The sequence below is a fragment of the Salminus brasiliensis genome, chromosome 1 (assembly GCF_030463535.1).
Source record: "Salminus brasiliensis chromosome 1, fSalBra1.hap2, whole genome shotgun sequence".
In the NCBI taxonomy this organism is placed as follows: Eukaryota; Metazoa; Chordata; class Actinopteri; order Characiformes; family Bryconidae; genus Salminus; species Salminus brasiliensis.
In genome coordinates, this window is record NC_132878.1 from 85940834 (window position 1) to 85960354 (window position 19521).

General features: G+C 37.8%; 3 protein-coding genes across 3 annotated transcripts in view; 1 reads left to right on the forward strand and 2 right to left on the reverse strand.

Moving 5' to 3' along the window:
• Positions 1-949: 949 nt before the first annotated feature.
• Positions 950-2760, reverse strand: LOC140565688 (trypsin-2-like). The gene is made up of 6 exons (XM_072691735.1): positions 2714-2760; positions 2182-2332; positions 1823-2073; positions 1567-1703; positions 1382-1483; positions 950-1114 (listed from the first exon to the last, which is right to left on the reverse strand). The coding sequence occupies exons 1-6, from the start codon at positions 2751-2753 to the stop codon at positions 1067-1069; spliced, it is 729 nt and encodes a 242-aa protein (XP_072547836.1). The 5' UTR covers positions 2754-2760; the 3' UTR covers positions 950-1066.
• Positions 2761-5736: 2976 nt separating this feature from the next.
• mrpl17 (mitochondrial ribosomal protein L17) lies at positions 5737-8888 on the forward strand. The gene is made up of 3 exons (XM_072658829.1): positions 5737-6125; positions 8360-8428; positions 8541-8888. Exons 1-3 carry the CDS (start codon positions 5952-5954, stop codon positions 8799-8801), a joined length of 504 nt encoding a protein of 167 aa, XP_072514930.1. The 5' UTR covers positions 5737-5951; the 3' UTR covers positions 8802-8888.
• Positions 8889-10905: 2017 nt separating this feature from the next.
• Positions 10906-19521, reverse strand: part of tmem145 (transmembrane protein 145) — a 51129-nt gene continuing 42513 nt past the window's right edge. Inside the window, exon 15 of the mRNA XM_072691745.1 lies at positions 10906-16018. Coding sequence (XP_072547846.1) covers positions 15785-16018 — 234 coding nt within the window. The 3' untranslated portion in view covers positions 10906-15784. The remainder of the gene's footprint in view (positions 16019-19521) is intronic.

Sequence of the window (19521 nt, forward strand, 5' to 3'; positions counted from 1 at the left end):
TGACATACATGTTGAATATATGTGTTAAGATCAGGAGAGTACATTAAAATGTCGTCAGTGTAAGCAATAATAAATCGACCTAACTAATCTCTAAAGGTCCGTTCCATGGATGAATGCTTGGAAAACGGATGGGGCATTACACAATCCAATTTACATGACTATGTACTCATAGTGCCCCCCAGTGGTGAGAAATGCAGTCTTCCATTTGTCCCCCTTTCTTGACCCTGATGAGAGTGTAAGCACTCCAAAGGTTTAACTTAGTGTAGGTGATGGCCCCACAGAGTTTCTCCAAAGCGACAGGAACTAATTGTAAGGGGTTTGAGTAGGATTTGGTTATTTGGTTCAAACATCAGTAGTCTTTAAACGGCCCTAAACCACTGTGCAATTGAAACTGCAGCAAGTTGTGTAGCTCATTCTGGAATATTTAGCTGTGCCAAGTCTACACAAGTCATGTCCTGATACGTCCCCAATAACACAGGCGAAACAAGAACACATCAGGATATTTGGACTGTACTTGGCTAGATGTGAACTTTTTTAAATGAAACAGTACTTGGGCTGCAACTGATGACGTTTCACAAGAACCCTGGAACACAAGCACAGGCAAGGATGCAGATACAGAATCGGCCAGAGTCTCCTGTTTTGTTGGCTTTTATATATATAATACATGCTCAGAGTGGTAGGCAGATTTTTAGAGGACCCTGTTGCTGATTGTTAAAATAAGGTTTCAGAGTAACTGGAACCTCCGGGGTGACCAGAGGTAAGGGAGGAATGGGCCCAGGCAATGGCCAAATGTTTCCATGCCACAGGATATGAAGCGTTTTATTCCAATATGCTGTTCATTCATTTGAAACAATTCTGGATATGAAAAAAGATGATGTATTCACTGTCAGTCAGTTTCAAACAGTTCAACTGTTTAGAATTTTTTGAAATAGGATTGATAAACAAAGAGTCGAATGATAGACTTTTATTCATTTTAAGAATATTTATTTTTTCTTTCAAAGCATCTCAGTTGTTATGTTGAGCTTCGGTTGATGGTGTTGCCTTCTATGAGGGTTCTGGAGCAATTTTAATAGCTGGCCATTGTGTTAGCAATCCAGGTGGTAAACATGCAGACCTAGAGGAAGAAAAAGTTGTTAAAAGAAAATTCTTTAGGCTCTAGATTTTATAGAACTGCATTTATCAACAGGAACTGCAGCGTATCAGGCATATCATCTTGTTTATTTACTTATGTAATAAAAAAAACATTTTGGAGCATTTCTATGAATATGTTTGTCATGCAATTTTGACAAAATACAAATAGACAGTGGATAGATGTGACAGTGACATATATTTCATTTGTAATCCATATTATACATGCTATAGATAGACGATTTGGCTTTACCTTGGCGTAGACACCAGGGTGGTTCTGCTCGGCACAGCCGTAGCCCCAGGACACAACGCCTTGCAGTTCATCATTGCACACTACAGGGCCACCAGAGTCACCCTGAGAAAGAAAGGAATGTTCTTTTTTTCTTATTTCCACATATTAATTTCTTAATTCATGTTCAGTGTCCCTGTTCAGCGCACCTGGCAAGAGTCCTTGCCTCCCTCCAGGTAGCCAGCACAGAACATGGTGTTTGTGATCATGCCAGGGTAGGAGTTTTCACAGTCGGTGGTGGACAGGATGGGGATTTCCAGACACTGCAGCTTGTTGCGGTCAGCAGCTACATGGGAATACAGTGATAACAGAGGGGAGAAAGATGCTTGTGAGCAGAAACTGCAGAGAACTGCTAAGTACAAACTTCAGGGACTGGCTGACCTTTTCCCACAATCTTATACTCACTGGAGCTCATGGTGTTTCCCCAGCCAGAGACTGTGCACATGGTGCCAGCAGAAGCACAGCTCTTGGGCAGGGACACAGGGTTCACATACCCATTCAAGCTGGCAGGCTGTCTCAGCCTGATCAGCATAATGTCACTGTCAAGAGTCCAGGAGCTGTAGTTGGGGTTTCTAATGACGCGAGAAGATGAGATGAACTGCTCAGTACCCTCGTTAACCTGGATGTTGTGCTCTCCCAAACGGACTTCAATTTGACTAGAGGGAAGCAAAAATGTGGCGTTAGACTAAACTTTAATCAATCAATAAATAAATAAGTACAAATTCATAACGACTGCTTGACTAATCATTAGTTATTTGACTTACGATTTGTAGCAGTGAGCAGCAGACACAACCCAGTTCTCGCTCACCAGAGAGCCACCACAGAAGTGATAGCCAACGTTCAGAGACACCTGCCAGGGCTTGGAGTAGGGTGTACACTCATAACCTCCAACAATCTTGTCATCCTCCAGAGCGACTGCACAGAAAAACACAATTTTGAGAAATCACAGTCTGCATTGGTTTGAGATTCTGTTGATAATAATTTGCCTTTATTGTCAGAAATTTCTAGTACAATGAAATCCTTCTCTTTTGCATTCCCCAGCTTAGACAGCCAGGATCAGTCATGTGACAGTACCCTCAGAGCAGAAAGGTTAGGGGCCTTGCTCAAGTGCCCAACAGTGGCCCAATAGTAGCGGACCTGGGAATCAAGCTCACAACCCTGGGATCAACCCAGCCTTCTAAATACTGAGCCACCACTGCCAGTTTATACAGGAGTGCAAGATATTGTCCTACAACACAATATTTCTTGGATGCCATAGTGGTGGTATCTGATGTGGTAAATAGATGCAATACTCACAAGCAGCTCCAAGGAGCACAAGGAAGACAAGTGACCTCATAGTGGCTGAATGATGCTGTTTCATGAGAGTTCACAAAACCTCCCTTTTATATACAAGCCACAGCTTGTCACGCAAGCTTTTTTCCAGATAACCTTCTACTAAAAATGATAACGATGCAACTGTTATTTTCACACACTTCTTTATTTGCAGGTCAAAGCAGCATGTTAATACCACCCAAACTGGTGAAAGACTGAATTTTAAAACAGTAACTAACAATCATTTGTTTTTCTATAAAAAGGAATTATGAATTTTGTCTACAGAAAAGTTTAAATATATTATGTATAATGCTTTAAGACACATTGTATTATTTTCATCTGTTTAAAAATGACCAATTTTACCATGTAGTGACTGAGCCACACCAGCAGACAGTAGCAGACAAAATAACAGCAGTAATAAAATAACTCTAATTTTTGCCAATTTTTACTAACTCTTAATTTTACTAACATTTAAAGTGTCTGTATGTCCCCCTTTCTTGACCCTGACAAGATTGTAAGCACTCCAAAGGTTTATCTTTGTGTATGGGTCTGATTATGACACAGCAGTCATCTCAATGTAAGCTTAATAGAGGAATTCAGCCTTAAAATGTTCTGATTTCTACTTTTTTCATTCCATTTGAACCCAAATTCATTAGAAATGTATACAAAAAGGATGATTCCATTCAGCTATGCATTGTAGGTGAGAAAACACCAGGTGTAGGAATGTCTGGAGCAAAGGGCACTCATGTATCTTAGAAGCCAGGAAAAACGTCAGTTGAATTAATGGTGAAATTTTCTTGGAAAATATTTTCCCTTAGTTAAAGTTCAAGCCACACGATAACATTATTAATACACAAGTTAGAGTACTTGCCTAGACTTTTGCTGAATTCATTTAGTTAATATTTTCTATCTTAAGAATAGCTAACTTATTTTTTACATTCTGTAGATGCATCTTTTGCATTAACCTTGTTTATTTGAAATGTATTTTATGCAGCAATTAATTGTTCTAAAGATACAGAGGTCTTAATTTGATGGAAAAATGTCAACTTTAATATATCGTCCAACCTAAAATATTGTAAATAATAATCAAATAGAAAAATAGAGATTTATTTATTTATGTGAGGGATCACAGATCAGTGTTATGTTCAGATTAAATTTAGAGATCCCAAATCAAGCAACTAACTTGCTGTAACACACAAATTCAGAAAGACAGTCAGCATCACTCATGATACCCTTTTATGTGCATTTTTTGTAGGTTCATTCAAAATTTAACTCAGAGATATAGAAATAATTTGCCACAATCATTTGTAAAGTGTTACTGGTTATGGACGCAGTAGTTGTGTTTTTACATGGATATTTTTTATGTTCAGAAAGCTCATTAACCCTAAAACACCACAACCTCATCTAGTTATCAACGTATTATATGATTAAATGAACCATATTTGTATTGAATCCCTTTCTAGTTTAAAAAACTGCAACATCAACACCAGTTTTTTTTCTTGAATTCTTTTGACCTGTTTTAATAATTTCTCCCTTACTGGTCTTTGCACTGGATTCATATGATGGTAACAAGACGAATTGGGCCACAACACACAGTGCATAACAGTCTACCACATGTAGGGCTGCGTAGCCAATGCTAACCCCTGTCCACAGTCAAAAGCACCTACAATGGACACAGGAAAACCCAGACTTGGACTTTGGCGAAATACCTGATCCAACGTGTTGTGTTTTATTGTTAAATATATAGTTAATTTAATAGCGTCTTGTGGACAGACTGATATGAATCTGCTGTTCACCTGTGGGATGCAGTGGAACAAGTCCAATTGACAACTTATCCCTAAATTCATCTTTCTATCCATTTCTTCCTGGTCAGGGTTGTGGTGGGTCAGGAGCCTAGCCAGAATTATTGGGTGTTACACAGTCCATTGAAGGGTACCACAAAGTTACATACTATAATAAATCATATCCAGTTACCTAGGGGCAATTTAGCACAGCCATTTTACTCACCATGTGTGTTTTTTGTACCTGGAGGAAACCCACATGAACATGGGGAGAACACACCAAACTCCACCCAGACAGCAACAGGAGTGAGGATTGAACCCACAACCCCAGGGCGCCACTATGCCGCCTTCAACTTATCCAATCATATAGATTTTTTCTTTTTAATAAATGCTTGTCCAACAATAAAAAAACAAAGTTTAATTGATTGATCATTAAAGTTCAAGGACAACCTGGTTTTATTTTATTTCTGAGCACCTGGATGTTGCTTTAGGTCTTTTACTGATTTTCTAAAGCATGACATTGTAAAGGTAAACAAAGTAACGAACAAACAAAAAGTCCAAATATTCATATTATATGAATACCTTCATTATTCATATAATACCTTCATATTATATGAAGGTAATCCAGTTACTAATATTACAATAACTACTAATACAAGCACTATATATATAATGCACACATGCATGTAATCATTGGGGTAAATCTACTTATTAATTCTAGAGTTGGGCAATGTGGCCAACATTATGTTATCATATCATGATCAATTTTGTTATTGTGATACATAATATGTTTTTTTTTTTTTTAAGAATATTGTGGATATTGTCAGCACAGAAGTTTCAATACAAAGTGTGTAATTAGTCCTGTTTATTGGAAATAAAATCATTGTACTTATTTGCTGTTACTGGTGCATTTTATCTGTGCGTCAAAATATTGTGATAAATATTGTTTATAATGAAAATGGCTTTTACAAATAATATCGTATTATTTTTACCACATCATATCGCCCCAGCTCTAGTTTATTCTTTTTTGTAATTGTTTATTATTTAATTTTATTTTTTTATATCATAAACACAACCATAATTATAAAACAGAAACGAAATAATTACTTTTTCATGAAACAGACCCAGAACATTTTTTATGTAGAGATATTTATTTCATTAAATAAAAACACGCTTAGGAGAAACTTTTATTTTGAAATGAATGGCCGCCTGTCAGCGGAAGTGAGCCCTGCTGCTGAGGTTACTCTCCGTGCTCGGTAGGACACATGTGAAAGATGCAGTAGCGGCTGCAGCTTCTCCGTCAGCTCCGGTTTAATGAAACTGAAGTCTGGGGGCAGCTTTGCTTAAACTTTACCCTCCTCTGAGAAGCCCCGCTAACTAAAGCTGGGGGTGTTTTCGCTGCGAGTTTAGTAAAAGAGTGTGACTGGCGGGTGTTCATCGAAATGCATCTCACTCTGAGAGCTCTGATCTCGCATGGACGGGTCGCCCGAAAGCTGGGTCTCGGACCCGAGTCCAGAATCAACATGCTCCGGAACATCCTCACGGGTTTGGTTCGACACGAGCGGATAGAGACCACCCGGGCGCGAGCCGACGAGGTTCGGTTTTACGCTGAGAAGGTGAGGTCGGGCTTCACGGCTTAATGCCCCCTAAAGAGCACCGAGCTCAGCATTCAGAGCCAGGTCATATATATAAAACATGTCTTCTGATAAATACGCAGCTTATTATATCATAAACATTCCAGCTGTTTACTGAAGAAGCAGAAACCCTGAACTTTCACTAGAGGTCAGTGTGTGTCAGTCATTTTGGCATAGGGCTGGGCGATATGGTAAAAATACTATATCACGATATTTAAAGACATGTATCACGATACACAATATTTATCACAACACATGTGATCAGAGACGGGATGCATCAGGAGCAACAGATTCTTATAAACTACTATTCAGATACCCTCACTCAGCATCTGCTGCACTTCATGTAATTAAACCAGTCTAATGACACTGTTAATAATAAACCTGCAGCTGATCAGTGTTTGTTAGGCACTAACAGTGTCCTCGATCTGCTTAAGGCATATTGTGAATCACAATTACAGTATTTATCACGATACGATACAATATCGTCACATTGCCCAGATCTATTGTGGAGCATTTCTGTTAGTCCATACACAATTTCATGATGAACACATGATGTAGTTAACTCTAAGTGGAAAAACTCTAAAACTGGATATTCACAATTTTGTAGTGTTTTGAATGATTGCTGCTCACTATAGAGGTGGATTGCTGACCACCATTAAAAAAAAAGTTGTGCTTTTAACACTGAGACCAGTATTTCTTTTTATTTATTTTTTTGCTGGTCAACCTAAGCTGTATTTTTGTTCAGCATGGATAACATTTCGTTTGACATTCACAGACATGTTTTCCTCATTAAAGCCAACGCATGGAGTTCCTTCCCCAGTAAAACATAAAAAATATGGAACATCTTGTAGTTTTCCGATTACAGGGCGATTCTATATTTGACGGGCCGATTTGCAACTCTAGAAGGTTATTTATTAGATTTTTAGTTAGATGTTGCTCGTAGGCTATTTAAATGATCTCGCTCAACTGCAACCAGTTACATTTATGGCATTTAGCTGACGCTCTTATCCAGAGCGACTTACAAGGTTACTCGTATTACAGAGGTGGGCCAACGTAATGTTAGGAGTCTTGCCCAAGGGCTCTTATTAGTGTAGCGCAGCATAGTCACCCAGACTGGGAATCGAACCCCAGTCTCCCACATGGTGTGGTAGCTCAGTGGCAGGTAGTGGTGTTATGTTGCGCCACACCAACCATGGCATAACCTTGGCATTGAAGTCTGGAAAAAAAACTTTTAATTACGCAGCATTTTGGATACAGTGGGAAATGTGAATAAGAAGCTTCAAATAAAACAATACAACCTGGGCTATAAAATACAATTCTTTGGAGTACAGAGTCATCATAGCCTCACCTGAGCATCATCTGAGTTACAGATATTTCGGTTAAAAGATTTAGTTTTTGACTGATTTGTTCTGCACATTTTACATAGACTTACCATGCTGATATTTTTCATTAGGTTTAAGGACCTGCAGAACTGCACTAAATAGACAAAAGTATTGGGACATACCACTTAATCATTGAATTCAAGTGTTTTGTTCAGTCCCATTACCACAGGTGTATAAAATCGAGCACGTAGTCATGCAGTCTGCCTTTACAAAAAAATTAAAGAGGTGCTATAATACGATGCTACCATTTTAAAAAGTTGGTGAAATTTCTTGCCTCCTAGATATTTCAATACCAACTGTGAGTGGTGTTATTGGAAAGTGGAAGTTCTTAGAAAACTCAGCAACTTCCAATGCCAACATCAGCACAAAAGTTTATGGCGAGGATTTCAATGGCTGAGCAGCTGCACGCAAGCCTTACATCTCCAAGCACAATGCTTGAATGGAGTGGTGTTAAACATCACCACTGGACTGTGGAGCAGTGGAAACATGGAACATCTGTGCTCCAGTCAACAAGTTCCATAAAGGCATGGTTGGGGTTTGGTTTGCAATAACTTGATTGGCCTGCACAGAATCCTGACCTCCACCCCATCAGACAGCTTTGGGATGTATTACAGGGATGTATTACTGAACTCACTTAGATTGTGAGCTAGACCCTCTCACCCAACATAATGTCTGACTTACAAATGCTCTTCTGGATGAATGGGCAAAACTTCCCATAGACACACTCCAAAATCTTGTAGAAGTTCCTTTAAGTGTCCAAATACTTTTGTCCAGGTACTGTACATTATAACTTTTTTTTTTACTTTTCTGTTCTTTTCTCTTCCATTTTGCCAGTTGATTGACTACGCCAAAAAAGGAGAGACCAATGAAAAGTCAATGAAAATGGCAAATTTCTGGCTTACAGTAAGTAGCATTTGTTCATTCTACTGCCTCCCAGCCTAAATGACAGTGGATATGTATTCCTTGCAGGCATTGTAATACATTAAATCATTCAATATGTTTCTGTCTCTTTCAGGAGAAAGATTTGATTCCAAAGCTTTTCAAAGTTCTTGCTCCAAGGTTTGAAAATCATTCAAGGGCATATACACAAATGGCCCGTCTGCCAAACAGAGAAAACCTGGACCGTGCTTCTATGGCTGTAATTGAGTACAAAGGCAACCCCTTCCCACCTCTGTATCGTGTTAAACAGGATAATGAACTGAACCTGGTTAACCAGCTTTTAAAAGGCTACAGAGAAGAACAGGCCCAACTGAGTGCTGGAAACAGCAAGCCATAGAATACTTTTGTCATTTACTATTTGTACTCACTTGTGTTAGTGAAACAATACCATGCTCTTCTAACTTAATAAACCAAGGAAACTCTTGATTGTGCAGCTCTTGATTGCTCAACTACTGTTTCTAAAAGACTTTAGAAGTTATGCCAACTCATTTATCAATAAGGCAAATCTTTGTATGTGGCAGACACAATAACATACTTTCAAACTGATTTGATTGGATTTGTTTTGAAAACAGTTAAATAATTGAGGCATTGAAAACATCTGTGGACTAATGAAGGTAAAATAGAACTACCAGGGGGAGGGGCAGAGTTTCATGAAAAGAACACCTCTCCAACTGTTAAGCATGGGGGTAGGCCAATCAAGCTTCGGGCTTGTATTGCAGCCAGTGGCATGGGAAACCTTTCACTGGTAACAGTAAGAATAGACATTAAATAGCAGCAATTTCTGGAAGCAAACATAGAAAAACTGTGGACAGACCTCAAAGTAACAGTGCAGCAAGACAGCCCAATAATCTCCCAGAACTAGAAGCCTTTTGCAAGGAAGAATGGATAAAAATCCCCTAAATAAGCAAAGGTGTCAAAGGTATTCACATTCATTATTCAGGTAGAAGTGGAGATACTAGGGTTTAAAAAAGACTTCTGCAGAGGTTGAAATATCAATTAAAGCTTTTAACTCAAGTAAAAGTGTAAAAGTACTGGTTTCAAAAAGAAAAGTAATGTAAGGAAAACTAAGGCCAGAAGCTTAGGCCATGCCACCTCCCCCAAATGACTATATACACACAATGACTATAATGTTATTTTAAAATGTAAATGTTGAAAAGTGTTGGAATGCACTAGGCTGCTTAAGTCTCTACCACTGACTTTCCGGAAGGAGTAGAAAGTACAGATAATTGGGTGAAAATGTAAGAAGTAGTCGTCTGAAAAAGAATTCATATAATAATAACCTAAGTTAGGTTTCTGCAGTTACTGTTTACTATTTTGAATTTACTAAGATACTATGTTAGAGATACAAGGATATGTTAAAGCAGTGACTCTTAAAAGGTGCTACAAATGGTTGTTTAAGTGATACCATAGAAGAACCACTTTTGGTTTCATAAAGATCCATTTTTGTAAAAGAGATGTGCAATAATAAAATTACTCCAGTAAAGTATAGATAATCAAAATTTCTACTTACGTAGTACTTGGCACCACTGCAGATAAAAATGAAAAGACTAAACACTAAAAAGTGTTTACAAGCTGTGATACTCCACGGGGAGTGTTACTGAATACTGACTGAGCAGGGTGCTGAAAGTTTTGCTTTAGGTCATTTTCTTTTTTTGATATTTAGAAACTAAAAGATAGGCACAACATACTAATGTTGTTGACAATATTAGAGAAATGCCATTTTTGAGCTGTATGTCACTCAGAAATCAGGTAATCTTGTACTTGCTTAGCTATTTTGACTTTTCTGTATTTGTATGTTCATTTCTTGATCTCAAATGCAAATGTCTTGAATGTGTAGCTAAAATTCATCCTTTCCCCACTAGATGGGGCTTTTCCATCACACAATGCCACAGGGGTTTCCTCTTGGCCTCCCAGTTGCAGCTGAGATTCAAACTTCCTTGATGATGGAGATGAACGCTTAGACAGTTGTGCCACTTTGAGAGGATGCTCCTGAAGATGCTAAAATGTTTCAGAAATGTTAAGTACCGCGAAATATCAGATGTTTATGTAACAAAAGTAAATAATGTTTGCTTAAAATACTTTTTTTAATCTTATGTAGTTGATGTTCAATTTATTGCCATTTCAACCCCCCCAACAAACAAACAAACAAACAAACAAACAGACCATCAAGCTGAAAGCTATTGTGTAATTTGAATCTGTAGAAAATCTAATTGTCACAATATGATTTATCTCCTTTACCTCCATTAGTGTTTCCTTTTTTTCCCAACATGGATCTTGCAGAGTGAAGAAGTCAGGATTATGTCTTCAAATGTAAAAGCTCATGTAAAGACCATTTACACACACAGGAAAAGCACAAATATCAGAACAAGCTCGTGTGAAGTACAGAAATACAAGCCAGCACACTTCACTTGTGGTGAAGCAATTCAGACACGTGAGCCATGTTATTAAACCAGACTAATTTAATTTGGCAAAAAGAGTATGTACAACAGATTTAGGTCATTTAATTCACACTATTCAAATGCATTTGTTCTGAACAGTGCCACAAATGTGCTCTTCACTGGATCTATCTGCTGTGCTCCCAGGTGGGCTGTGCTGTCTTCAGTCATAAAGTCAGAACGTTCTCCCTCTCTAATCTCCGGCCTTTGCCTTTGCTTTTGGAGTGTTCACACCTATCAGTAGCTAAGCCTCTAGTTTGAGAAAGATGAATCATGCCATCAGGGTGTAAAGCTACAGGGTGCTTTAAGAATGCACTGATTTGTGGGGGATTTTGAAGTTACTGTAACATAAAGCATTTCACACAGTACATGCACTTCCATCTCTGTTGTCCAACCAGAATTTAGAGAATAAATTTGATCAGTCATAAATAATGAGATCTATTTGATTTATCACAAATACTGAGCATTAATTATTAACTTTTGAAGGAAGGATCATAATATATCCTGCATACAAAAGGTTGGGCACCCCTGGTCAAATTATACATTTTATTGATTTTCTATGGAAAGTGAGTGGAAATAAGTTCATTAATCCAATGTAAGCAATTAATATAGTGAATATATCTTCAAATAATATAATAATCCCCCCAAAAATGCACTTAAACACAATGATGCTGCAATAAGGTATTGTAAATAATCATTTGGAAAACATAACAAATGTCCAGTAATGTAATAAATGTAATAATGCAATAGGGCAATAAATTATGTAACAAGGCAAAAGGCAAAGGGCAACTGTTATATAAGTGCCAGAAGCAGTTCTGTGGAGTGACGGCTAGTTGGTGTGGCATGATTCAAATGTAAGTTGCTCTGGATAAGAGCATCAGCTAAATGCTATAATTCTAAAAGCATCAGAAGAACCACCTTTGGTTAAAGAATCTTAAAGAACATTTAAATGGATGGCTCCTTAAGTAAATTAATTGGAACCAAAAGTGCTTCTTATTTGTCACTGCTCCAAATTACCCTTTCTGGCACCTTTTTGCAAGTGTGCTTTAGGAAATGTATTATCTGAAGCTCTCTGAAGAGAATGTAGTGCAGCATCTATGCAATGGTTATATTGCTGTGGTAAATTCTGAAGGGCTGCTGCATGAGGATGATGTCTTATGCAAACTGCACTCATGCTCCATACAGTCTTTACAACATTCAGGTAGGACACCAGCATTTGTCACTTTGCGAGGGAGGTGTGGATATCTACTTTAAGTCTTCTGTGTTAATCAAAGTACTATACATATTTCCACATGTTTGAAATCCTTCAGGACCTTTCGTTGCCTCCTGCTGATTAGACAACCCTAACAACTCTGTTTAGGCATCAGCACAGCAAACAAACATTCAACATTTCTGAATCTTGGGTACATAATACTGTAATACTGTAATTCAAGTATGATTACTTGAGAAATAAAAACATAGCCTACTTATTAATACTTCTGCTCATAAAAGTCTGCTTATTATGTACAAATCATGTACACGTCTATCTCAGGGAAATGCTGATGACAAATACAGGACAGGCTAACATCTAACGTAAGAAAATCGCAAGTAGCCACTGTATTTTGGTCATGGTTAGGACGACGAAGCAGGCATGTGTTCCATGCAGTTTGTACCTCAGTAGTAGTTTTCATTTGATAACCATGCACATATAATGACTATTTTTGTTTTCAACTGGTGTGATCAGCCATAACATTAGAACCACTGACTTGTGAAGTGAACAACATTGATCATCTTATGACGGCACCCGTCAAGGGGTGGGGTATAGATACTAAACAGCAATTGAACGGTCAGTTCTTGAAGGTGAAGTGTTAAAAGCAGGAAAAATGGGTAAGCATAAGGATCTGAGCCACTCTCACAAGGACCAAATTGTGATGGCTACATGTCTGGGTCAGACCATCTTCAAAACATCAGGCAACATCTGGAGTGTTTCCGGTATGCAGTGGTCACTACCTACCAAAAGTGCTCCAAGGAAGGACAACCGGGTTGATTCCACAGAAGATCTACTGTGGCACAAATTGCTTGAAAAGTTAATGCTGGGTTAGAGCTGTTTTGGCTGCACGAGAGGAACCTACACAATACTCGGCTGGTTTTTAATGTTATGGCTGACCAGTGTTACTTTTTTTATTCTAGTTGCCTTTAATATTGTGTGAACATTTCATGGCAAAGTGATGATAGAACAGAATTGTTCAGTTAAGTTAGGTTTCTGCAGTTACTTTTTACTAATTTGAAGTTACTAAGATACTATGTTGGAGATACAAGGATATGTTAGGCAGTGACTCTTACAAGTAAAAGTGCTAAAAATGGTTGTTTGAGTGCTATCATAGAAGAACCACTTTTGGTTCTTTACAGAGCCAAAAGTTGGTTTGTGTGGTGCAACGAATAACACCGCAACCTGCCAGTAAGATACCCACATGAGGGAGACTGGGATTCCATTCCAGTAGGAGTTCTTGGCCAAGACTCCAAACACTACATTGGCCCACCTCCGTAATCTTGTCTCTGTAAAGTCGCTCTGGATAAAAGCATCAGCTAAATGCCACAAATGGAAATGCAAAAGTGGTTCTTCTCTATGGCATCACTCAAACAACCATTTGCAGCACTTTTATTCACGAGTGTGCGTAAATGGATGCTCTGCAAACTAACCTACCTTCTAGATTCTTATTTCACTAAATGTCCTTCCCAGAATCAGTTGAGTGCAAAACTCATAAAATCACAATCATTCAATTGGGACTTTTATATCACATAAAAATAAGCAATATAAAAGTGTAAATAATACTCTTTTGTGACAAATAGAAGCGAGCACTGTGAGAAGATTAGGAGCTACAGTGATGCACTCGTCATCTAAAACACTAAGTGCGATAGGCTAGATTTTCCCATTTCAAACTGTACAACACGTGCTGGATAAACTCAAGACTGCTAGTTCTGCAAACTAGGCACAACTGTTTACACTGGATAAGATGTGAAGACAGCACACAAAACATGCATGGTTCACAAATATTGCCTTAGTGTCCACAGTTAGCTCGTCAATGCACATTTAAACATCATGAGACATATGGTTTCCTAAGCGCATTCAATGTGAATAAAAATATAAACGTGGATTGTTTAAATTTTACTAACAAGATACATATTCGGTTTTATCGAACCTGTTGTAAGACAGAAACGTGTGGTGGTCACAGTTAGCGATAAGCTCATGTTTATCTCACTCCTGCGTGCAATAAATACATCACCCATGAGGCAACAGGAAATATTCATTTCAAAAACGCACTTATCTTCAGCAATTTAATATACTGCCTTCATGATTCTTTAAGCTGCTCTAAAAAAACGATCTCAGGTGTATTTTGCCATATTTTGATTAATGGTCAATGTAAGGATTTGAGCAGGACCTCAGCTAAAAAGGCAAAATCTTGCACGTGGTGCTCTGACGAGCAAAGCTTACAATAAATTTAGCCTTTACAGTAATTAGTAGGTCCACAATACGTATAAAAACTCTGAAGGCAGATGGTGTTTTACTACACTGTTAAAACATGTCAATTCAGGCCAACATTATAAAGCAAAGTTTCTTAAGTTAACCCAACTTATTTTAGTCAAAGTTCTCCTAACTCATTTTTTTAGTTCTGTATCTCGGTTTGGACAACAACATAGTTCGGGTTGACTCTCTGAAACATTAATAAATGAGCTACAGCTGAAATTACATCAATATTGTAATCATAAGGAGTTTAGTATGTGTCTCTCCCATTCAGTGTGTTCACATGATGTCAGCACTGGGGATGCTTTTTGTACATTTAGCACTGAGCCCTTGCTTGGATTTGAACTTATGATCTCCTCACATTTAATAAGCAGTTGTTAGACCATAGGGCCGGTCTAGAGTTCAGAGTACATTTACATTTCTCTTGTTTTGGCTACAGATATGTACATGGGTTCACAGTTCTAGTGAAACTGTCTAACTGCCTGCGTGACAGGAGAGCATACTGTACATTCAAACCCTGTCAACTTCACAACTGTTTATGGTCAAGTTCTAAGGGGATAGACAACAACTTGAGTGAGAGGGACACAGACTACACATCTTACACAATATTTAAGTAATTTCAGCTTCAGCTCATTTACTAATGTTTTGTTGACCAAACTGAGATACTGAGAACATTTGACTAAACTAAGTTAACTAAAAAAAAAAAACCCCACACACTTTTTGTAGTGTAGATGTAATAGAAGTATTGTGGAGGGGTGGGCTTATTATTTCCCAGATACACTTACCTCTCTTGGCTCTATCATAAAACTGATCTATGAAATAAAAATTCTTATAGAAATCCACCTTGATATCATTTATAATAATGCACAACAACACTTGAAACTGGGGATTATCTGCCAAAATACTGGCATTGTGTTCAAAGGGAGATGATACACTGATCTGGTTCAAAGTAATGGCATAATTATTAAAATGGTAACAGCACCACATGGAAAACAAAGAACATGTTTAAAAAAAACTGCTAATACACGCTAAATGTTCTTCATTATTTACATATCTCTGACCTATTCCCACATAAAATCTTTGTATCTTAAAATTCTGTATGCTGTTTATCACCCACTCTTAATATACTGTGCTGTCTACATCCAAAATGTCTTCATCTGGCTGACTAGTTATTGCTTTTTATTATTTTTATGATAATCATTGCACTCCTTAACCCATTATAGCTCTACTACTGCAAATCCTGCTGTGATGTTTCACTGCAGGAAGCTGAACAGGGTGTTCTGTTGGTATCTTTTTCACAAATAAAGTCTCTACAAAGACACAACATTTAAAACCAGACCTGGATGTTCTCACTTGATGTTTTCTCCATATTTTCCAAAGACCCTACGCTTTAGAGCCCATCCCTGCTCCTCCTTGCATGCTGAAATATTCAGTAAAATGAGAGGTTAGTCTGGGAGGGGGCGGAGAGAGGGCAGAGCTGCGTGGAGGGATGGGTGGAGGAGGTGTGCTGAATGTAGATGACAAGTCAGCTGTCGTGGTGATGATCTTTTGGTCGCTGTTCCGAGCAACTTCCTGACCTTTCCACCCCACTGTCTCATCTATGGTCTTCACAGGAGCCTGATGAACAAACAAAATTAGGAAAGAAGAATTATGTAAAGACACAAAATAATGCTGATGGTGTAATTAATACTTGTTAATGTCATTAATACTCATTGTGGCAGTAGGATGCAGTAAACGAACTATGTAAAATATTCATTAATGACATTAATACTGATTGTGGCAGTAGTATGCAGTAAACAGACTATGTACAATATTCCTGTATATTCTGTATTTTGTGTATATTGTGTTTGTATTTTGTATTTATTTAATATAATTTTTATATAACTTTATTTTAATATGTATAGTATGTATATAGTTTTGTCCTCCTGTAGAGCATCAACCTGAGCCTCACCACAAGCATTTCAATGCATAAATGTCCTGACATGTTGTGCAAATGACAAATAAACCTGAAACTTGAAATTTGTGGCAGTAGAATGCAATAAACAGAGACTATGAGACATTAATACAAAAAACACATCATCATTAATATTACAAGAAATTGTAATTTAGTAAACACACTTAAGATTCTGGGAAAAAAACCTTTAATGTCATTAGTGTTTTTTTTAAATGTGGACTGTAGTAAAAACTTTGGGCTTTGGGTAATTCACACATGTAGTTATTAAAGTGTAGTTTACAGTTGTCATTTTAGTTCTACACTGCTGACCTTGACCTGGCATAACACTTAACAGGCAAAGAAGTGATATAGTCTTTCAACCCCTTTACACTTTATTTGTTTATTATTTTTAGTATTTGGTAAGACAGGCAGTTGCAACTGGAACAATCAAGTTAGAACAATATATGTTAGAACAAGATATCTTGAACCCTGCAGGATGAGTTAGGAAAAATGTAAAGAAAAATAAATAATATATATTTAAATAGGATAACGTTCTTTGCAATGCACAACTACAATAATATGCACATTAGCCAATATAAAAAAATCATGCAGCATAAACATATTTCATTGAAATACTCTGAAATGTATGTTCTTATGAATGAACGCATTTTCGAATGCATTTAAATCCAATAGTGTGTATCTGTGTGACAGCCAAGAGAAACTAGTCCTGCTGATGAATGAAACAGTATTCTTCAACAGCTCATTTAAAAAAGTAAAGAGAAGTGTCACTGAGCAACAGGATCACAGTGACACTGAACCTGCCACATTAAAGCTAATAAGGACTACATTACATAGATAAGAGATGATTTTCCCAAAGCAATGACTATGTTCTGTTAAGATAATGACTCTTTAGAAGCCATGGGAGCAAAATTGGGGTAAACATTACCACAGCCATGCTTGTATCCATGAGAGTCCATGAAAGTAAAATTGGCTCTCCTCAGGGGGTAGAACGGCTTAGTTCCCCAAGCAACAACAATTACTTGAAATGCTAGGGCGTCAATCTTCAGTATAGGGAACCAGTAGCAGGCGTTCCAAGAATAAAAACTCAAGTTAAAGGAATGGTCTGGCAAGAAATCACATTTACACAATTTTCCGCTTATCCTAGATAAAGCTGATCGGTCAAGTCATGTTTGGTGTCCAAACTTTGCTTCTTTTGATGTTCTGTGGACCTACGAGGCCAATGTAGCTAACAAACATTAGATGTCAATATTCAGTGCTAATACTTCTCTCAACCTGCTCAAACTGGTCTAGGTCTTCATTAAGGTTGCCCAGGCTTGTCTATGTAGTTTAGAACATAGTACGATTTACTTTCAACTATGGTTAACTATAAACACTGCTTCAACTATACCTTCATTTCATTTCAATTCGAATGTATATAACAACAAAGTTGTCACAAGGCAACTTTAGAAGGATCCAAGTCTGAGCCTCTTTTTACCAAGCCAATGGCAACAGTGACAAGAAAGACTTCCTCAGACCAAAAGGAAGAAATCTTACAAAGAAAAGAAAGCTTTAAAAGCTTAAAAGGGAAACCTGTGCTTCTTTGGTCGACACTGGAGAGCAAGTCTAATTACAAGAATGAAATTGGAGAGTAATGTCAGATAATGTAAAAATAATGTAAAACAAAACAGCAAGCCATGAGTTATGAGGAAGTAAGTTAGCGCAGGACACATGTGCAGTGTTTTATAGAAGGAAAAGGTGAGTGGAACAGGTGTTAAAGTCCATGCAGGCTAAACAGTCACATGCACAACTATGGAAACATCGTTCTAGCTGCACTATATATCCAAATGTTTGTGGACACTTCTTCTAATGATTGCATCAGTTGCTGACACAGAGGTGCAAATGCATACACCCAGCTTGTCCAGCCCCTTAAAGAAGTATTGCCAATAGAATAGGACTCTCTGAAGAACATGAACCTATTGACACCATGCCTAATGCCAGGCAAGGGCAAGAGGGGAATTGAGCTGTGGAGCAGTGGAAGCAGTGGAGCAGTGTTATCTGGAATGATTGGGCTTCATTTAATACTTCTGGGATGAGTTGGGAAGCTGGGGTGAGTTGGGGAGCTGGGTGTGAGGTGAGCTGGTGATTATACGACATCCTGGCCTCACTAACACGCTTGTCGCTGAATGCTATCCAATTCCATCCAATGTTATCAAATTGCTTGACAGCAATACCAAAATCTATCAGAAAGCTTTCCCTGGACAGCAGAGACAGGTACTTTAACAAAAGAAGGGTTTGCCTGTGTAGTGTATGTTGAGGAAGAGTGTTTGTAGTCCAGTAACAAATCACTGGAATTAAAAATGTCCACAGCACGGCTGTCCACATTGTTCAACATTTGACATCACACACAAGGACATGGGAGACACAAGTGAGATCCAAATGTAAAGGGAAGTTTACTGGTGAGTGATGATGCACACACACTATAGACACTTAGGCCAAATCCACACAGAGCACAAACACAATATCAGACTGAGTTAACAAAATCAATAAAAAAAAGCAAACAGTAAAGAATCAAAAAGCAGGAAGTCTCAAACAAGAGCCTGGCGATACGATACATATCACAATACAGGGGTTACGATTCAATCAGATATTTAATCACTTACTTTACTTACTTTTAATCAATTACTTTTTATGCAATCAGAACAGTGGGATCTGAAGATAGAGTGCAACACTGCCATCTAGTGGTAAGGGTTTAAACACAACACAAACTGAACCACTGTCTAACTACTGTGATTTTGAGAATGGATACAGTGTTGCTAAACATAATATCTAAATACTTTGATATATATCTATTTTCTCACACCCACAGTGCCAAATGGATTTCATGCTGGGAAATAAAACCCAGATGATGCAGTAACATTGTTGCAGAGTCAATGGCTGCGCCATACACGGTGGAAAGGGGATTTTAAAAATTCAATCTGTTGTAGTAAGATGTATTTGTAGTACAATAGTTACATTTATATGATGTTACCTGCAGTGCTGGGCAGACTACGCTGACATTACCACAGTATTCATTTGTGATGGTTGAATACTAGAAACACTCAGCTAAATGCATCTGTTAATATATTTCATTCCAGTGTATAGAAAGTACCATAATAGAATATGTGCACATAGTATACACTGTAATAAT